This window comes from Portunus trituberculatus, chromosome 18 (assembly GCF_017591435.1).
Source record: "Portunus trituberculatus isolate SZX2019 chromosome 18, ASM1759143v1, whole genome shotgun sequence".
Taxonomy (NCBI): Eukaryota; Metazoa; Arthropoda; class Malacostraca; order Decapoda; family Portunidae; genus Portunus; species Portunus trituberculatus.
Window position 1 is genome coordinate 1,407,015 of NC_059272.1, and position 15,486 is coordinate 1,422,500.

General features: G+C 44.6%; 1 protein-coding gene across 6 annotated transcripts in view; it reads right to left on the reverse strand.

The window, feature by feature from the left end:
- Nucleotides 1-2,280: 2,280 nt before the first annotated feature.
- The window catches only part of LOC123505666 (ubiquitin carboxyl-terminal hydrolase CYLD-like), a 21,622-nt gene continuing 8,416 nt past the window's right edge, over nt 2,281-15,486 (reverse strand). For all 6 annotated transcript variants that reach the window (XM_045257291.1, XM_045257293.1, XM_045257294.1 and 3 more), the window contains 15 exons: nt 15,055-15,200; nt 14,195-14,386; nt 13,593-13,772; nt 12,480-12,690; nt 11,561-11,687; nt 11,123-11,198; nt 9,791-9,944; nt 7,448-7,607; nt 6,955-7,151; nt 6,316-6,503; nt 5,184-5,292; nt 3,568-3,683; nt 3,386-3,454; nt 2,697-2,850; nt 2,281-2,500 (listed from right to left, as the gene is read on the reverse strand). In XM_045257291.1, coding sequence (XP_045113226.1) covers nt 2,310-2,500; nt 2,697-2,850; nt 3,386-3,454; nt 3,568-3,683; nt 5,184-5,292; nt 6,316-6,503; nt 6,955-7,151; nt 7,448-7,607; nt 9,791-9,944; nt 11,123-11,198; nt 11,561-11,687; nt 12,480-12,690; nt 13,593-13,772; nt 14,195-14,386; nt 15,055-15,200 — 2,270 coding nt within the window. In that variant the 3' untranslated portion in view covers nt 2,281-2,309. The remainder of the gene's footprint in view (nt 2,501-2,696; nt 2,851-3,385; nt 3,455-3,567; nt 3,684-5,183; nt 5,293-6,315; nt 6,504-6,954; nt 7,152-7,447; nt 7,608-9,790; nt 9,945-11,122; nt 11,199-11,560; nt 11,688-12,479; nt 12,691-13,592; nt 13,773-14,194; nt 14,387-15,054; nt 15,201-15,486) is intronic.

Genomic DNA, 15,486 nt, shown 5'->3' on the forward strand with positions numbered 1-15,486 from the left:
GCTTCAAGTGTTGCTGGAGTGAGGGAGTGTCCAGGGAAGACTCAACCCTGGACCTTCTGTTTGCTGGGTGACTGAGGTACCCAACACACCACACCACACCATCTTCCACTGGCAACTCATACAAGAGGCAGACTGAGATACCTACCCCACCACACCAAACCACACTATACCCCACTCCACTGGCGACTCATACAAGAGGCAGACTGAGATACCCACCCTACCACAGCACTCTCCATTGGCAACTCATACAAAAGGGGGAATGAGATACCCACCACACCACAACACAGCACCCTCCACTGGACACTCCTCCATGTCTTACACTGTGCCAGGTTCAAGACACTGGTACAGTCAGAGGGGTGAAGTGAGAGGTGGGTATTGTCAGCATAGCAAGGGAGGCACATTTACAAACATCTTGACTTCTTACTCTGACTACATTTAACAGTCTCCAGTGAAAGTTGTTGGTGCATTTCCAAAGGTGTTTTCAGGATTTCACTAACAAGAACTCGGTTGTTAAAAGGACAAAACATCATGAGAACCCTTCCAATCACATCTGCTGGCTCAAGAAATAGTGGTACAAGAAGACATCATGAGATCCCATCCATCATCTCAGTCACTAAAGGAAACAGTTGTGGTGAGTGAGAGATCTAAATATTTCAGAGAGGAGACCTGAAGCCAAGCAACTCATCACACTCTGTCAACACAAGGGATTTCACACACAAAGACACACACACACACACACACAAAGTGGTCAACCAAGACAATAAGGCTCCTGTGGGTGTCCATATAATCCACTGCTATCCTGACTCCAAATGACCAAACTGTGAGGAAGACTGACTGATAAAACAAAACTATAATCCTTACATTTGTAGTTTGCTGTTTAACTTGACTAATTCATGAATGGAAAGAAAATTTGACAGTGTGTGTGTGTGTGTGTAATTCACTGTTTGATCTGCTGCAGTCTCTGACGAGACAGCCAGACATTACCATACGAAACGAGCTCAGAGCTCATTATTTCCGATCTTCGGATGGGCCTGAGACCAGGCACACACCACACACCGGGACAACAAGGTCACAACTCCTCGAATTACATCCCGTACCTACTCACTGCTAGGTGAACAGGGGCTACACGTGAAAGGAGACACACCCAAATATCTCCATCCGGCCGGGGAATCGAACCCCGGTCCTCTGGCTTGTGAAGCCAGCGCTCTAACCACTGAGCTACTGGGCCGTGTGTGTGTGTGTGTGTGTGTGTGTGTGTAAGAAAATTTGACTGTGTGTGTGTGTGTGTGTGTGTGTGTGTGTGTGTGTGTGTGTGTGTGTGTGTGGTTGAGGTGGATCTCTACTTTTGTTGTAGGCTCTTCCCTGTCTACCTAGCATGACATTGATTTTCCAGGAAGTGGAAGTATGAAATCAATCTCCAGCTCAGAAGCCTCCTCTGGCCCTGAAAGGCAGCCACCGTTCAGTGCCAGTCCTCCGCCACCCTTCCCAGGTAGACGCACAACACAACATGGCTCACCAATGCCCAGAAATACCTTACACATAACTACAAAGTTCTGAGATCTTCCAAGCAAGCCAAGAAAAGCTGTCTCTCTGAAGCCTGCCGCCTTCCCTTCACCGGACACAGACTTTTAAAACAATTCACACAAACATGGAAAGTACAAACCACACTCCTGCACCACAACTGCCTCAAGATTAAGCAACACACTTCACCGTAATGTTTCAAAAGCTGATATGAAAAGTTCACATTATGAATCTATTTCAGAGTACCTCAGTCAGATAACTTTGCACTGGCAGCTATAAATACATAAAATCAAAACATTTTGAACAACTCAATGTTTCTTGTTCCGTTGAACCAGCAAGTGTACATCATTCATTCATAATATCTTGACAAGTGATTGCCAGACACACAGACAACCACCATGCCTGTGTTCCATCATTAAATAAATAAAATGTTTCATCTAAATACAAGCTTATTTTCAGCACAAGGCATGTTGCAAAACAAACTGCATTGTACATATATTATATATATACCATATACATATTTCATATTCATTCAGTGTATTATGTACTTAACAAGTATGTCCTAGCATTCAAAATTCACAGTGCATTTCATATTGCTAGAAATATGAAGGATTATTGTAAGAAATCCATTCTTAATTTTCGATATCTCCGATGGAAGTCAATATAAACAGTAGTGTAGTATTTACACAACATGCAATAGAGTATCTCATTATTAACGACTGACAACGCTGAATTGACAAGGTCAATAAAAAGTCTGTATTTACATTATAAAAATAGCATACTCATCTTTATCTGTACATCATGACCTTGGGACTCTGGTAGAAGCACATGTAGGCATCGCATAGCAGGCGGCGCGGCAGATCTGGCAGCGCCTTGTTGTCTGTGACGGCGTGCAGCATCTGGCTGCCCTCGTCCCCCACCCACTGCATCAGGTCCCCACACTCCACCACCGTAGGGATGTTGTACCCGTGCTGCTCACCTGCAGACCACCAACCAGTCACCAACCATACAACAACTAACACTGTCTGTACACAGCTGAACACACACACCCTGCAGCACACTAATGGCATGTAAACAGACAGAAAGACAGATCTTATATGGTAACAAAGCTGCTCCCAAACAAACACAAGCAACATCAGACCAATGAAGGGCAACCCGTGTGCCTCCTGCCTCACCTTTCCTGTCCGCCATGGAGTCAAAGAAGCACCAGGTGGCGTCGGCGCCGGAGCCGCAGCGGGTGAAGGCCACATAGTGAGAGGTCTCGATGCACACCACAGCAAACAGCTCCATGTACACCCTGGGTATTGTGCCACAGTGGTCCGCCAGCATCTGCAGACAGAGTGTCCTGTGAGCACCTTTCTGGTCCTGCTGCTGCTGTTATTGCTTATCCTTTCTATCAACACAGACAACTCCTCAATGCCATAAGGAAAACAAGTGAGAAATGTGATCCAAACAGCACCAAAAACTGCTCATCACAATAACATATGAATAATGACAAAGATGAAGGTTGCCAATGATCTGGAGTATATTAAATATGGAGTCAATACATTCTAACTCAAGCTGTGGTCATGGAAGGGGAACAGTGCAGTGCAGTGACTCAAGGCACTACACACATCCTTCCCCTTCACAAACAAGTGCTGACACAAAGTGATGCTACATGCTGCATCTTATGTTTTAGAAGTTTCTCATCCCTTCCAATGCATGCATGGTGACAGAAAAGAAAAATAATATAAGGAAATAAAATAATAACAGTAAACATGAAGATCCAAATGGCTGCAGAAAGTAATGCCTGAGTCAGCAACAGTGCATAAATGACAGTGTTTTGGGTGGCAGTGGGTGAGTGTGGTGAGTGTGGCTACTGTACCTGGAAGTCTGGGGGAACCTTCAACCTGCGCGTTGATGCATGAGCGCCTCTCTTTTTGTGACTGTGGACCTGCAATTTTAATACGAGAATAATAAAAAAATAAGCTTCAAAGAACAAATAAATTCATTCACGCTATTTCACATTCCCATCTGTGTGAAGAAATTAACACCAGCACCACTCACCTTATCCATACACTTGGCACAGAAGGCGATGCTCTCCAGCCCCGAGCCACACTGCCCGAAGCATTCCCGGCACTCGTACTCAGCCAGCTTACCACAGATGATGCACTGCCGGGGAGCTGCCAACAGGAACATTAGTAGTACGTCACCTCAGCAAAACCAATCACTCACGCCACTTCACACCAATGTCCAAGGCTTATTTAACCCTCAAATAAAACCATTAACTCTTTCAGTACTGGGATGCATTTTTACCTTGAGTTTTGGGTGTGATTAGACCATTTTGTTTACATTAGGAAAGGTCTATGGAGGTCAGTCAGAAGATTAATGGCCCCAGTCTTCACTATTTCAATCCCCACATAAGTTTCTGAAGCTGTATAAAAATCACCAAATAGTAACCAGAATAGATATGAACGTGTGTCCTAGTACTGAATAGGTTAATAATACATCCCCTCAACAACACCAATCGCTTCACACCAATCTAATGCTTAATAACTTAAAATAAAACCATTAATAGTACATCTCCTCAACAACATCAATCACTTCACACCAATGTCTAAGGCTTAAGAACTCATAATACACATACCAAGACAGTCTCCCAGGAAAACAAGGAGTAGCCAAGCCAAGGCATACAACTTTTACATTCACAGCTCACTCACACCACCCTCTCAGCTCACCACAGAGAAGACAATGTGCTCCTACCCGCAAATATGACAAAATAAAAAAAAAGGGTATATCAATCCAGTAGGCACTTCTAAGCTATACTATGAAAAAAAAAAATATGTCTGAACTTCCCGTTAACCCCTTCAATACCAGGACGTGTTTCTATATTTATCTTGGTTACTATTTGGTGATTTCATACAGCTTCAGAAACTTATGTGGGGGATTAAAATAGCAAAGATTCTGGCCATTAATCTTCTGACCTCCATAGACCCTTCGTAAAGTCAATAAAATCGTCTAATCACACCCAAAACCCATGGTAGAAATACGTCCTAGTACTGAAGGGGTCAATGGAGTCTCAGCCTAATATATGGAAAGATTTTTGATGCTAAGATAGACTTGACTAGTGTGTATGCCAGGACGTTTGCAGCAGACAGCAGATATTTAGTCAACTACAATGATAGACTCCAAAAGTAGAAACAAATAACAGAGGATATGTGACACAGTGCATATAACTATAGTCCGTCACACTGCACTGCACTGCACTGCAGTGCACTGCACTGCACTAATTCAAAAGGCTCTAGTTCAAGTTACCAGAGATTTTAAAGGTGTTTTTACAGAACTGGTGACAACAACAGATTGCAAAAGTAGACATAAATAACAGAGGATGTGTGACACAGAACATATAGCCACAGTCTGTCACACTGCATTGCACTTACTATTTTAAAAGGCTCTAGTTGAAGTTACCTGAGTTTTAAAGGTATTGATACAGTTTTGGTGACACGTTAACAAGATTTCTACATTATTTACAAGAGGAAACACTCTTAGTAATCCAGCGTATCATCTGTAGGGCCTTTGAAAATAGTCATGGTGAGAGAGCAAAGTGATTCAAAATATGGACAATGGAGTGTGTCATGCAAAGCAGCTGTTGTCAGTGGTGGGTGGCAGGGAGCAACACTCACAGTCCTCTATGACATCAGTGACGTCCAGTACCATGGAGGGCAGAATGCGAGGGTACATCTTGTAGTCCTTCCCAAAGCGAGGCATCTGGATGATCAGGCAGGACGGAACCTGGAAAACTTGCCTCTCAGTAATGGGTTCACTCACTCACCACTGTCCGTGTACTACTCAAAAATACATAAATCAAATAAAAGTAAAATAGTATAAATAAATAAAACAAGATAAAATAAATAAATAAATGAAAGTAAAAATCAATGAAAAAGATGAAAATAAAAATAAAATGAAGTAAAAGGAAAATACTAAAAGCAGAGAGCAGGTCTTTTCTAACACATAATACAAAAAAGGTGAAATGATGAAGAGAAATTTTCAGCCTAGAGCTTCACATCCTCCCTGTGTTCCTGGCTTGCCAAGGAGGAAAGCAAGAGTTGTGGATGTGTGGCTGTACCTTTAACATATATACACACAGACAGGCAGACACACAGACAGATAGATGAACAGATACATAGACAGATAGCAAGTGTCATGATGGAAGACAAGGAAGAGATTGGTGGTAAGAGCAAAGCAGTGAGCCTTACTTGTTTAACCCCTTCAGTACCACGATGCATTTCCATATTCTTTCTGCTTACTATTTGGTGATTTGACACACCTTCAGATACTTATGTGGGGATTAAAACAGTGAAGACTGACCATTAATCTTCTGACCACCATAGACCCTTTCTAATCTAAATAAAATTGCCCAATCAAACCCAAAACTCATGGTAAAAATGAATGTGTCCCAGTACTGAAGGAGTTAAGCTTAACCCCTTCAGTACGGGGACGCATTTTTACCACGAGCTTTTGGTGAGATTAGACAAAATTATTGACATTAGGAAGGATCTATGGAGGTCAGAAGATTAACGGCCAAAGTCTTCACTATTTTATCATCCACATGAATTTCTAAAACTGTATAAAATTGCCAAATAATAACCACAATGAATATGGAAATACGTCAAAGAACAGAAGATGTTACCGTCCAAGGTGAGGAAGGAGTGGAAAGGCAAGAAAGACAGTGGTGGTACATATGTGAGCCTTACTTGTTTCAGGAAAGGCAATGAAGGCAATGGTGGTACAAGCAGGGCAGTGTGAGTGACTTACTTGTTTCAACTTAATGTCTGAGGTGAGGAAGGACTGGTCAAAGAGAGTCTGGACCGAGGGCAGGTTCAGCTTCTCATCCTTGTCCACAAACAGCTGGTAGTGGTAAGCCTCCTGGCCGGACGACAGCTGCAGCAGAGGCTCAGCTTGCAGGATCTGTGCCAGTAACGAGTGCAAGAACTCTTCCGGGTCTGAAGGATCAACACAATAACATGAGGAACTCTGGGAAGCAAGAAACCATTAGGCCTACATGTGGCAGTCCCTCTGTGAAACATGCCTACTTGTTTCCACCAATCATTCCCATCCTTAATGTTTATCTCATCTTCTCTCAACTCCTTCAGTATAGGGACACATTTTATCTCAAGATTTGTGTATGATTAGACGATGATTTCATTGACATTAGGGTCCACAGAGGTCACAAGATTAATGGCTGAGTCTTCACTATTCTAATCCTACACATGAGTTTCTGAAGCTGTATAAAATATATCAACAAATATATAAACAAATACAAGATCCTCACTAAGAGCACACAATGGTGAGGTGGTGAGGTGTGGTGTTGTGGTGGTGAGGTGGTGTGGTAGTGTGGTGGTGAGGTGGTGTGGTGGTGAGGTGAGGAGGTGTGGTGATGGAGTGGGTGGGCACCTTTCTCCTCAGTGGTGAGGCCGCGCACGGATGAGAGGTGGTCTAGCATGGTGCGCAGCTTCATGATGCGGTCGGCACGCACAAACAGGTTGGCCCGCAGCGGGTTGACGATCTCCTCCCTCAAGACGCGCTGCACCTCGTTGTACTCCTTGATGTCGTGCGCCGTTTGTGGCCGGAACAGCAGGTTGTCAAACACACTGCACACACACACACACAAAGTTACCTTCACTGTGGCTGGCCTTTCTTTTGACTCAATTACCTTCTATATTGTTCATCTGGTTCAATTACCTTGTATATCATTCTCTTGGCTCAATTATCTCCTATATCATTCTTATGTCTATCTATCAATATACCAGGCTGGCAATCCCACCAGGGCACCCTACACACTCACACACACAGCATCTTCACATCTCTTATCAAAAAGTCAACAGATAAAAAACTAAATAACAATCAGTGGAAGATGTGGTGAAGTGGTACAAGTTGCATGAGTTACCTGGTGAAGGCAAACATGCTGAACAGTGTGGCGTCCAGGTAGCAAGAGTTCTGGTGGCCCTGAATGCCTCGGTTCTTGCCAAACATTGCCCTCACGTCGTCCGGGGCAGACAGGGGAGCCACACTCCCGCCCACCGGCTGGCAGTCCATGCTTCCAAACGCTGCGTGTTCACAAACAACCAATCAATTTTGTGTACATTTGCAAGCTCTATAATATAAGTCAATGTCACGATAACCCATCTGGATATATATGTATGTATGTATGTATATTCGTCTATTGATCTGTTTATTTCATGGAAATACATCACAGACGAGCATTGTTCTAAAAAGTAACAAAAAGAAACCAAATTTCAGATAAAAAATGTCACTACAATATTAGTTGTGTCATGCAACACTGAAACTATCTCTTGCTTGATTCCATTGGAGGTTAATGTTTATTACACACAGCTTGTCATCAGCCTTGCCTTGATGCTGTTACATGCCACAAAACACATTCCAATATACTGCATCAAGCAACTGAGAATGCAGATGCAGGCACAACAACTGCATACAGACTCTCTCTCTCTCTCTCTCTCTCTCTGTCACTAACCTGAACCAAGGAAAAGATTCAAGGTTTCAAAATAATCAGAGCACTGACAAGACTACAACATTGTCAAGAACTAATAATTTCTTAAACAAATTTTATCCCGGCAAGCACAGCAAGAAGACTCCCTGAAACAAAGGCAGAACATCATTTATTTATATCCTTCCACTTGAACTAATGAGATAACAAGCACTCAGTCATCAAAGTTTTAACTACTGAAGTTTAAAGTGCTATCAACAAGCCTTCTTTAAAACAAGCAAAGGAAAACATTTATAAAGTTTGTGATAAATCAAGAAAAACATTGATATCACAAGGAACACTAAACAAGAAAGGAAAAAGACAGAAGATTTGAAGCTAGCACAAGGAATGTTGTGTGGGGAGTGTGTAAGTGAGTGAGTGTGTGGCAGAGATGGACAGTCACACCCTCATGTCTGGGAAGGCTGACCAACAAGCAGTGTCTGTGGATGTACCTGATGCATTATTCTACCAGCCTGCGACAACCACCAGGCTTCCACACACCAGATGGCAGAGAGAGAACACTGAGTAAGTGTATGGCTACTAGAGATGTGCTGGATGTCTGCATAAACATTTCTTAAATCCATATTTGTTTGCATCCAAATACTTATCCACATTCTGACATCTTATAGAGAGAACATAGTGAACATACAAAAAGAAAACTGGACAAGATCTCATAGTCTGATATTCACATTCACATCAACTTTTCTCAAAGCTGACTCCCACATCTCCATCTGTCAAACACATGAAGTGTGGAATCCTGACACACATGTCGCTCTCTGAACACGACACCCAAAACATCTCTGACACACAGGGAGTGATGGCAGAACACAGTGCTTGTCTCAACACTGATATGTGGAGTGACACCGTGACTAACAGTGAGAATCAAAAGTTTAACATACGTGCAGGAAAAAAAATAAGTGACGGTGAAGGAGACAACAGACTGGAAGGAAGAGGTGGTAACAGTATAGTATGAATATAAAACTAGTAAGGAGGAGGAATAAATTGTGGTGTGTGGAGTAGATTGAAGATAGCTGCTGAATCTGGACACTGAGGGAAAGGATGAGAATATGACAAGAAGGATGTGCAAGAGGTAGACTTTGTGGAGCCTGATAACACAGCATCACCAAAAGTAAGAGTGTTTGCGAGGAGAGAAGGATGGGAGTGTGTGCAAAGACTGAGTGTGTGACAGGAGCAGGACACCCTCTTTGGTCACCACCACCTCTAGCAGTTATAAGGAAACAGGCCAAGCTTCAAAATACAAAGATTGATAAAACGGTCAAACATTTTCTGAGAATACAAAAGTAAAAAACAAAAATCAATATTAGCTAATAAGATAACAAGAGAAATATACAAATAACATAAATTGAGACGTGTGAAGGAATGCAGCAGAATCCCACTTAACAGAACATTAGTAAGCCCCCAAAAAATGTCACATGAGCCAATCTTTGTACCTGGATTCACAAAACTTGCCTGACTCAGCTTCCAGTAAATAGATCACCATTTGACATTTTCACAAGGGAGTAACTAATAAAATGCAACCATAATTCAGTGATCCAGGTAATAAGAGACACCAACACTGGAAATAGCAGCTGTGTGACTTCCTGACCTCACCAACCAGCCACTCTTTGCATCATTCAGTTAACAGGGATTCTACTGACATTAGCAACACTACCAGTTTGGAAGTGAGAAGTGGACGTTTTGGGAGTGAGTTGACCTTTCCTGACTGGCATGACCTGGTCTCACCTAAGCTGGCCCGGGGGTTGGACGAGACAGACTCCAGGAAGCGGCTGTCCTTGTGGCACATACGCAGCAGCACAAACAGAGCCTTGCCCGGAGCACAGCTAAAGTACCTCTTGCCACTGAAGGTTCCGTCCGACAGCCCGTCCTCTGAGTCCTCCTGCAGCGGGTAAACATGACTGATTCTAACGCAGGAGACATCAGGAAGGTCTATCTACTTATACATATACCATATTAGCAATCCCACCTCACACACACACACACACACACACACACACACACACACACACACACACGGTAGCTCAGTGATTAGAGCGCTGGCTTCACAAGCCAGAGGACCGGGGTTCGATTCCCCGGCCGGATGGAGATATTTGGGTGTGTCTCCTTTCACGTGTAGGTGCTGTTCACCTAGCAGTGAGTAGGTACGGGATGTAAATCGAGGAGTTGTGACCTTGTTGTCCCGGTGTGTGGTGTGTGCCTGGTCTCAGGCCTATCCGAAGATCGGAAATAATGAGCTCTGACCTCGTTCCGTAGGGTAACGTCTGGCTGTCTCGTCAGAGACTGCAGCAGATCAAACAGTGAAACACACACACACACATTATTCACACTCTTAGCCCTACTGTTCCCTGGTGGACCTGTCAATAACCTTATTACACCCCAAAAATATGAACATTAAAAAAGAAAAATTAGGAGGAAAATGAATAAAATAAGCATGTAGTATATGAATGAAAATTAAAGAAACTATCACAGGGTGTTTTTCAAGATGTATGCAGCAATGTACTATCTAATGAAGCTGAACGTCAAGACATCACCCTCATCCATACATATGCTGACTACTTCTAAAGTTCCCTTGATGCAGCACTAACACGAGTACTGATTCTATTCCAGTCTTTCTGTCTGTCACTGTTTGAGAAGCAATCCCTTCTTTTTTAATCAAGCTGAGATGATTTCCTATTTGAACAGCTAACAAACCTTTCCCAACACTTGAGCTTTGTCTTGGAATAACAGTGACGACAAAATGCACCTCTGCTACCACCCACTGACAACACAGCCACACAGAACATAGGTAATGGAATGTATCACAGCAATGCCACTCATACGATTCAGCTACACCAGGAGCAGACAGTGGTGGATGCAACACTAGCACACATTATCAACCCCATACTGCTGCACAAGTCAATGGTGCACTGGTGTGGTGGTGGTGCAGTGTGGTGAGGTGACACTAGCACTGCAGCACAACTAATCGCACACTGCTGCTCCCACACCCAGCACGAGTCTATGGTGCACTGGTGTGGTGGTGGTGAGAGGCGAGGTGAGCTGCTGCCTGCCACAACTCACCATCTCCACACCTGCTGCCTTCCGCCCATCCTTCTTGTCTCCGGGGATGCTGCCAATCCACCGTATCACACCAAACCTGCAGTGCAACAGAACACACTCACAATATACTTACAATACACAACACACAGATACAATACTCCATACACTTACAATATACAACATACATAAAGTACAACAGATACACAGTGTTGGGAAAGACTACTGAGAGCCAAGGCATGTTTTCAGAATGGCACCATCACAATATATACTTACAATATACAATACACAATATACAACTTACAATATACAACATACAGATACAGTATTGTGAAAAACTACAGCTATTCCTTCTCGCTGCATCTAATTTTGTTGCCTCTATGCTTCTATCCGCTGTAGCTTTTTGATTTCCTCTCTATATATTCTCTGCCACCTTATAGTTATTGGAAGGCTGGCACTGACCTGGGCACCTCCTTGATGACCACCTCCACCATAGAACCAATGTCCAGGTCCTCCTCCCCATCCAGGCTGCCCTCGGGAGTGTCGTAAACACCATCCCCATCAGACACCACCTCCAGCTGGTCTATTCCTGCCATGGACACACACACACACACGTCATTACTCACTTATTTTTTCTTCTTTCTTTTTTTTATGCTATGGCCTATATCCCCTGTAGGTCTACTTGAAGAGTATGGGAAGCACTGTTCAACTTCCACCCACTAGCAGCACAGGCAGTTTTATTTATAGGGGTACCCATATTAGGGCCCATATCACCATCCAAGCGCATCTTTGGTGTAACCACCTAGAACCTGGATTTCATGGTGACATGTAGATAACTTTAAACCACTCGACAAATGGCAAAATTTCAAGGTGGCATGTGGTGGGATTCAAGCCTACGCATGGACGTCTGCTCGATCCCATGCTCACCACCTTATCCACTACACTACCGCCTCCCTCATTTACTTTCACTTAATATCAGTCGCTGGAGCAAAGCGTGTGGCAGAAGTGAATGGAAAGCAGTGAGTGTGTGAGGAATGAGATGGCACTGTGCAGCCCTGTGGTAGCCTGACACAGGTGTGGGGTAATCAGGTGTGTTGGGGAGAGTACCTGTTATGAAGGGGTCTTGTTGCACACCCAAACCTTAACACTGCACAACTCATGTCCATAAAGTGAGGGCAGGAGTGATTTCCTCGACAAAAAGTACAAGTGCAATTCCTTCATGTGTTTCAGGTAACAAGTAAAATGTCTGTACTGATGCAAGTAGACAGAAGGTACCCAAAATGCCTCCTTTAGCCTGTAAATTCACATAAAAAGCTGATAACATAAAGGAAAAAACTAAAAAGAGTGTTAGAGTGGTAAGAGTGAGGTGCTGGGGGCTCACCATGCAAGGACAGATGGCACAGTGGATGGACAGGGAAGTCAGAGTCACCAAAACTGCCCACTGGATGCGTCTGCTCTGGCTCGCTGTTCACCTGCAGGGGCCGGCCACTGCTGCAGCCTGACGACTTCCACTTGTTGTTCTTCTTCTCCATGTTGCGGTTCAGGATCTTGCCCTTGTCCCTCTGGCGCGGCTTGTGCTCATGTCCTGAGTCCTGGACAGGCAAGGCAAGGAGAGATGTTACCTATTTATTTTCTCTCTTATGTATGAGGGACACTGACCAAGCAGAGCACAGAAACAATGAGTAAATACATCCATGCCCAGTGAAGTGCTAGTTCTAATGAAAGGTGAAAAGCATCATACAAAATAATAGAGTAAAGGTCTTGAAAGAAATGTAAGCTTGGGGAAGAAATATGTATAAAAAATGGAGAAAAAGGAGTGCTGTGTGTCATTCTGTCTCCCTCTAAGGCAGCGGTTCCCAACCTGTGGTACACAAAGGCCTTCCAGATGGTACATAAACACTTTCAGGATCATATGCAAACTTTATTTAAATTAAATTAATTTATTTCTCAGACAAATACTTATCGCCTTACACAAGACAATCCGGCATCAATCAGCTGGTGGAGAAGAAACAGATGCATCACTCACACTGGACTGAGTTGTGTTCCTTATTGTTATTTCATTTGTGTGTTCTACTTGTGAATACATTGATATTTGATGGAACTGAGTTTTCTGGAACCAGGTGGTATGTGGAGACTGCTGAATGCACCACACCTCACAGCTTCTGTAAAAATCTTGCTACTCTCACTAGAACCATAAAAAAAAAAAAAAAAAAAAAAAAAAAAATCCTTAAAAACTTTCATAACTGATCATAGTCTTTTCAACTTTATAATGTGGTGAAGAGGTGTTTCAGTGTGGTGGTGAGTGATGAAAGGTGAGTAACAATGAATGGTGAGGCTCTAGTGGTGGTGAAAGGTGATGAATGGTGAGTGGTAAGTCTTTAGTGGTGGTGAGTGGTGAGTGGTGAGGCTGCAATGGTGGTGATTGGCAGTGAGTGAGGTTGCGATGGTGGTGAGTGGTGAATGGTACTGAGTGGTGAGTGGCAGCATGGGTCACCTTGTTGGTCATGGAGTTCTTCTGTCCGTAGGTCATGTGAGGCAGCAGCTCCCAGTCCTTCTCTGAGTAGGGCGGAGGAGGGCCAGGGCCACGCTGGCTGGTGGGGGTGGTCAGCTGCTCAAAGGCCAGCATGTGGAAGGGAGTCATGCTGTTCATGTCTGTGCCCAGCTGGTTGTCACTCTGAGGGACACAACAAACACTGCTCAATACTCACACCAGCGAGAGAAGATAGCATTGGTGACTGAGGCAACAAAGCAAAGGGAACAAGAAACATTCATTGGACACACCACTCAGGCAGAGGCAGGCTGTTCATGTCTGACAGTCTGAGGCAAGGAGTCAAAGGGAAGGGCTTCAGTCATAATTGTTACAGCTGCAATGAAATCACACAGTAAGTTCATCCTTGGTAACAGTATGAACATTCTGACAAAATTTACCACCAGGACTAGTACTTTATTTTTCATGTTCACTCTTCAATTTCCAAACAAAAATCTACCAAATTTTCTGCCACAAGAGTTCCATCCTTCACTTTCCAACACAAACACAAATTCTCAGTGATAAGTGTTCCTGGCTGGGTGGGGGGAAGCAGGGGAGGGGTTAGATACCTTGGTGATGACGTGGGCGGGGCGCTTGGGTGGGGCGGGGCGGCCACCGTGCTCCAGTGTGAGGGACTCCTTGCCCAGCAGGTCCTCCGCCTTCACCAGGTTGTTGACCGGCAGCACCGAGGCGTGGCCGGGCTCTGCCTCAAACAGCAGCCGCCCATTCACCTTGTGGTTATCATTTCCCACAGGGTTGTCCTGCAATGATGACAGATGGCCTCACAACCTCCATCACACAGCTGTCTGCACCGCTCACCACCACACACACACCAACCTCCACCACACAGCTGTCTGCACCACTCACCACCACACACACACACACACCACCCTCCACCACACAGCTGTCTGCACCGCTCACCACCACACACACCACCCTCCACCACACAGCTGTCTGTACCGCTCACCACCACACACATCAACCTCCACCACACAGCTGTCTGCACTGCTCACCACCACACACACCAATCTCCACCACACAGCTGTCTGCACCACTCACCACCACACACACACACACCACCCTCCACCACACAGCTGTCTGCACCGCTCACCACCACACACATCAACCTCCACCACACAGCTGTCTGCACCACTCACCACCACACACACACCAACCTCCACCACACAGCTCTCTGCCCCACTCACCACCACACACACCAACCTCCACCACACAGCTGTCTGCACCGCTCACCACTACACACACCACCCTCATCAGACATATCACACTCACCATTGCACTACAAACTACTGCATCACTCACTCAAACGTGCCTCCTGCTTCACTCTTCAATGCCCACCATCACACACACACACACACACACACACACACACACACACACACATAAGACAAGGCCAGGCTGCAGTACTCACAAATTCCACACCCACTTTCCAGCTGGTGGAGTCGGCACTGCCCGGCAACTTTCCCGTCCACCGCACCACACCAAACTCAGGGTAGTCGTCACTGAGCCACACCACTTTGTCCCCAACACTCAGTGCACACTCATCGCCGCCACCTCCTGCGTGTGGTGGGTGGAAGGGGGAGGGGGAGGGGGTGGTTAAAACACTGCCACAATCACACAACTGATAACTGATAACAACTGCAAATACTGATATGTGTTCTGAAGATATGTAGTGATGATAAAGAATATTCACTGCACTTATTTAAAGCTCCCAAGATAAGGATGTTGTATTTGGCCACGCTATGCAGATGACAGGGCAAGGAAAGGACCAAAATATGTAGAATTGTTTTGGTGAGCAGTCAACATGAACATAGTCACACACACACAAACACACACACACACA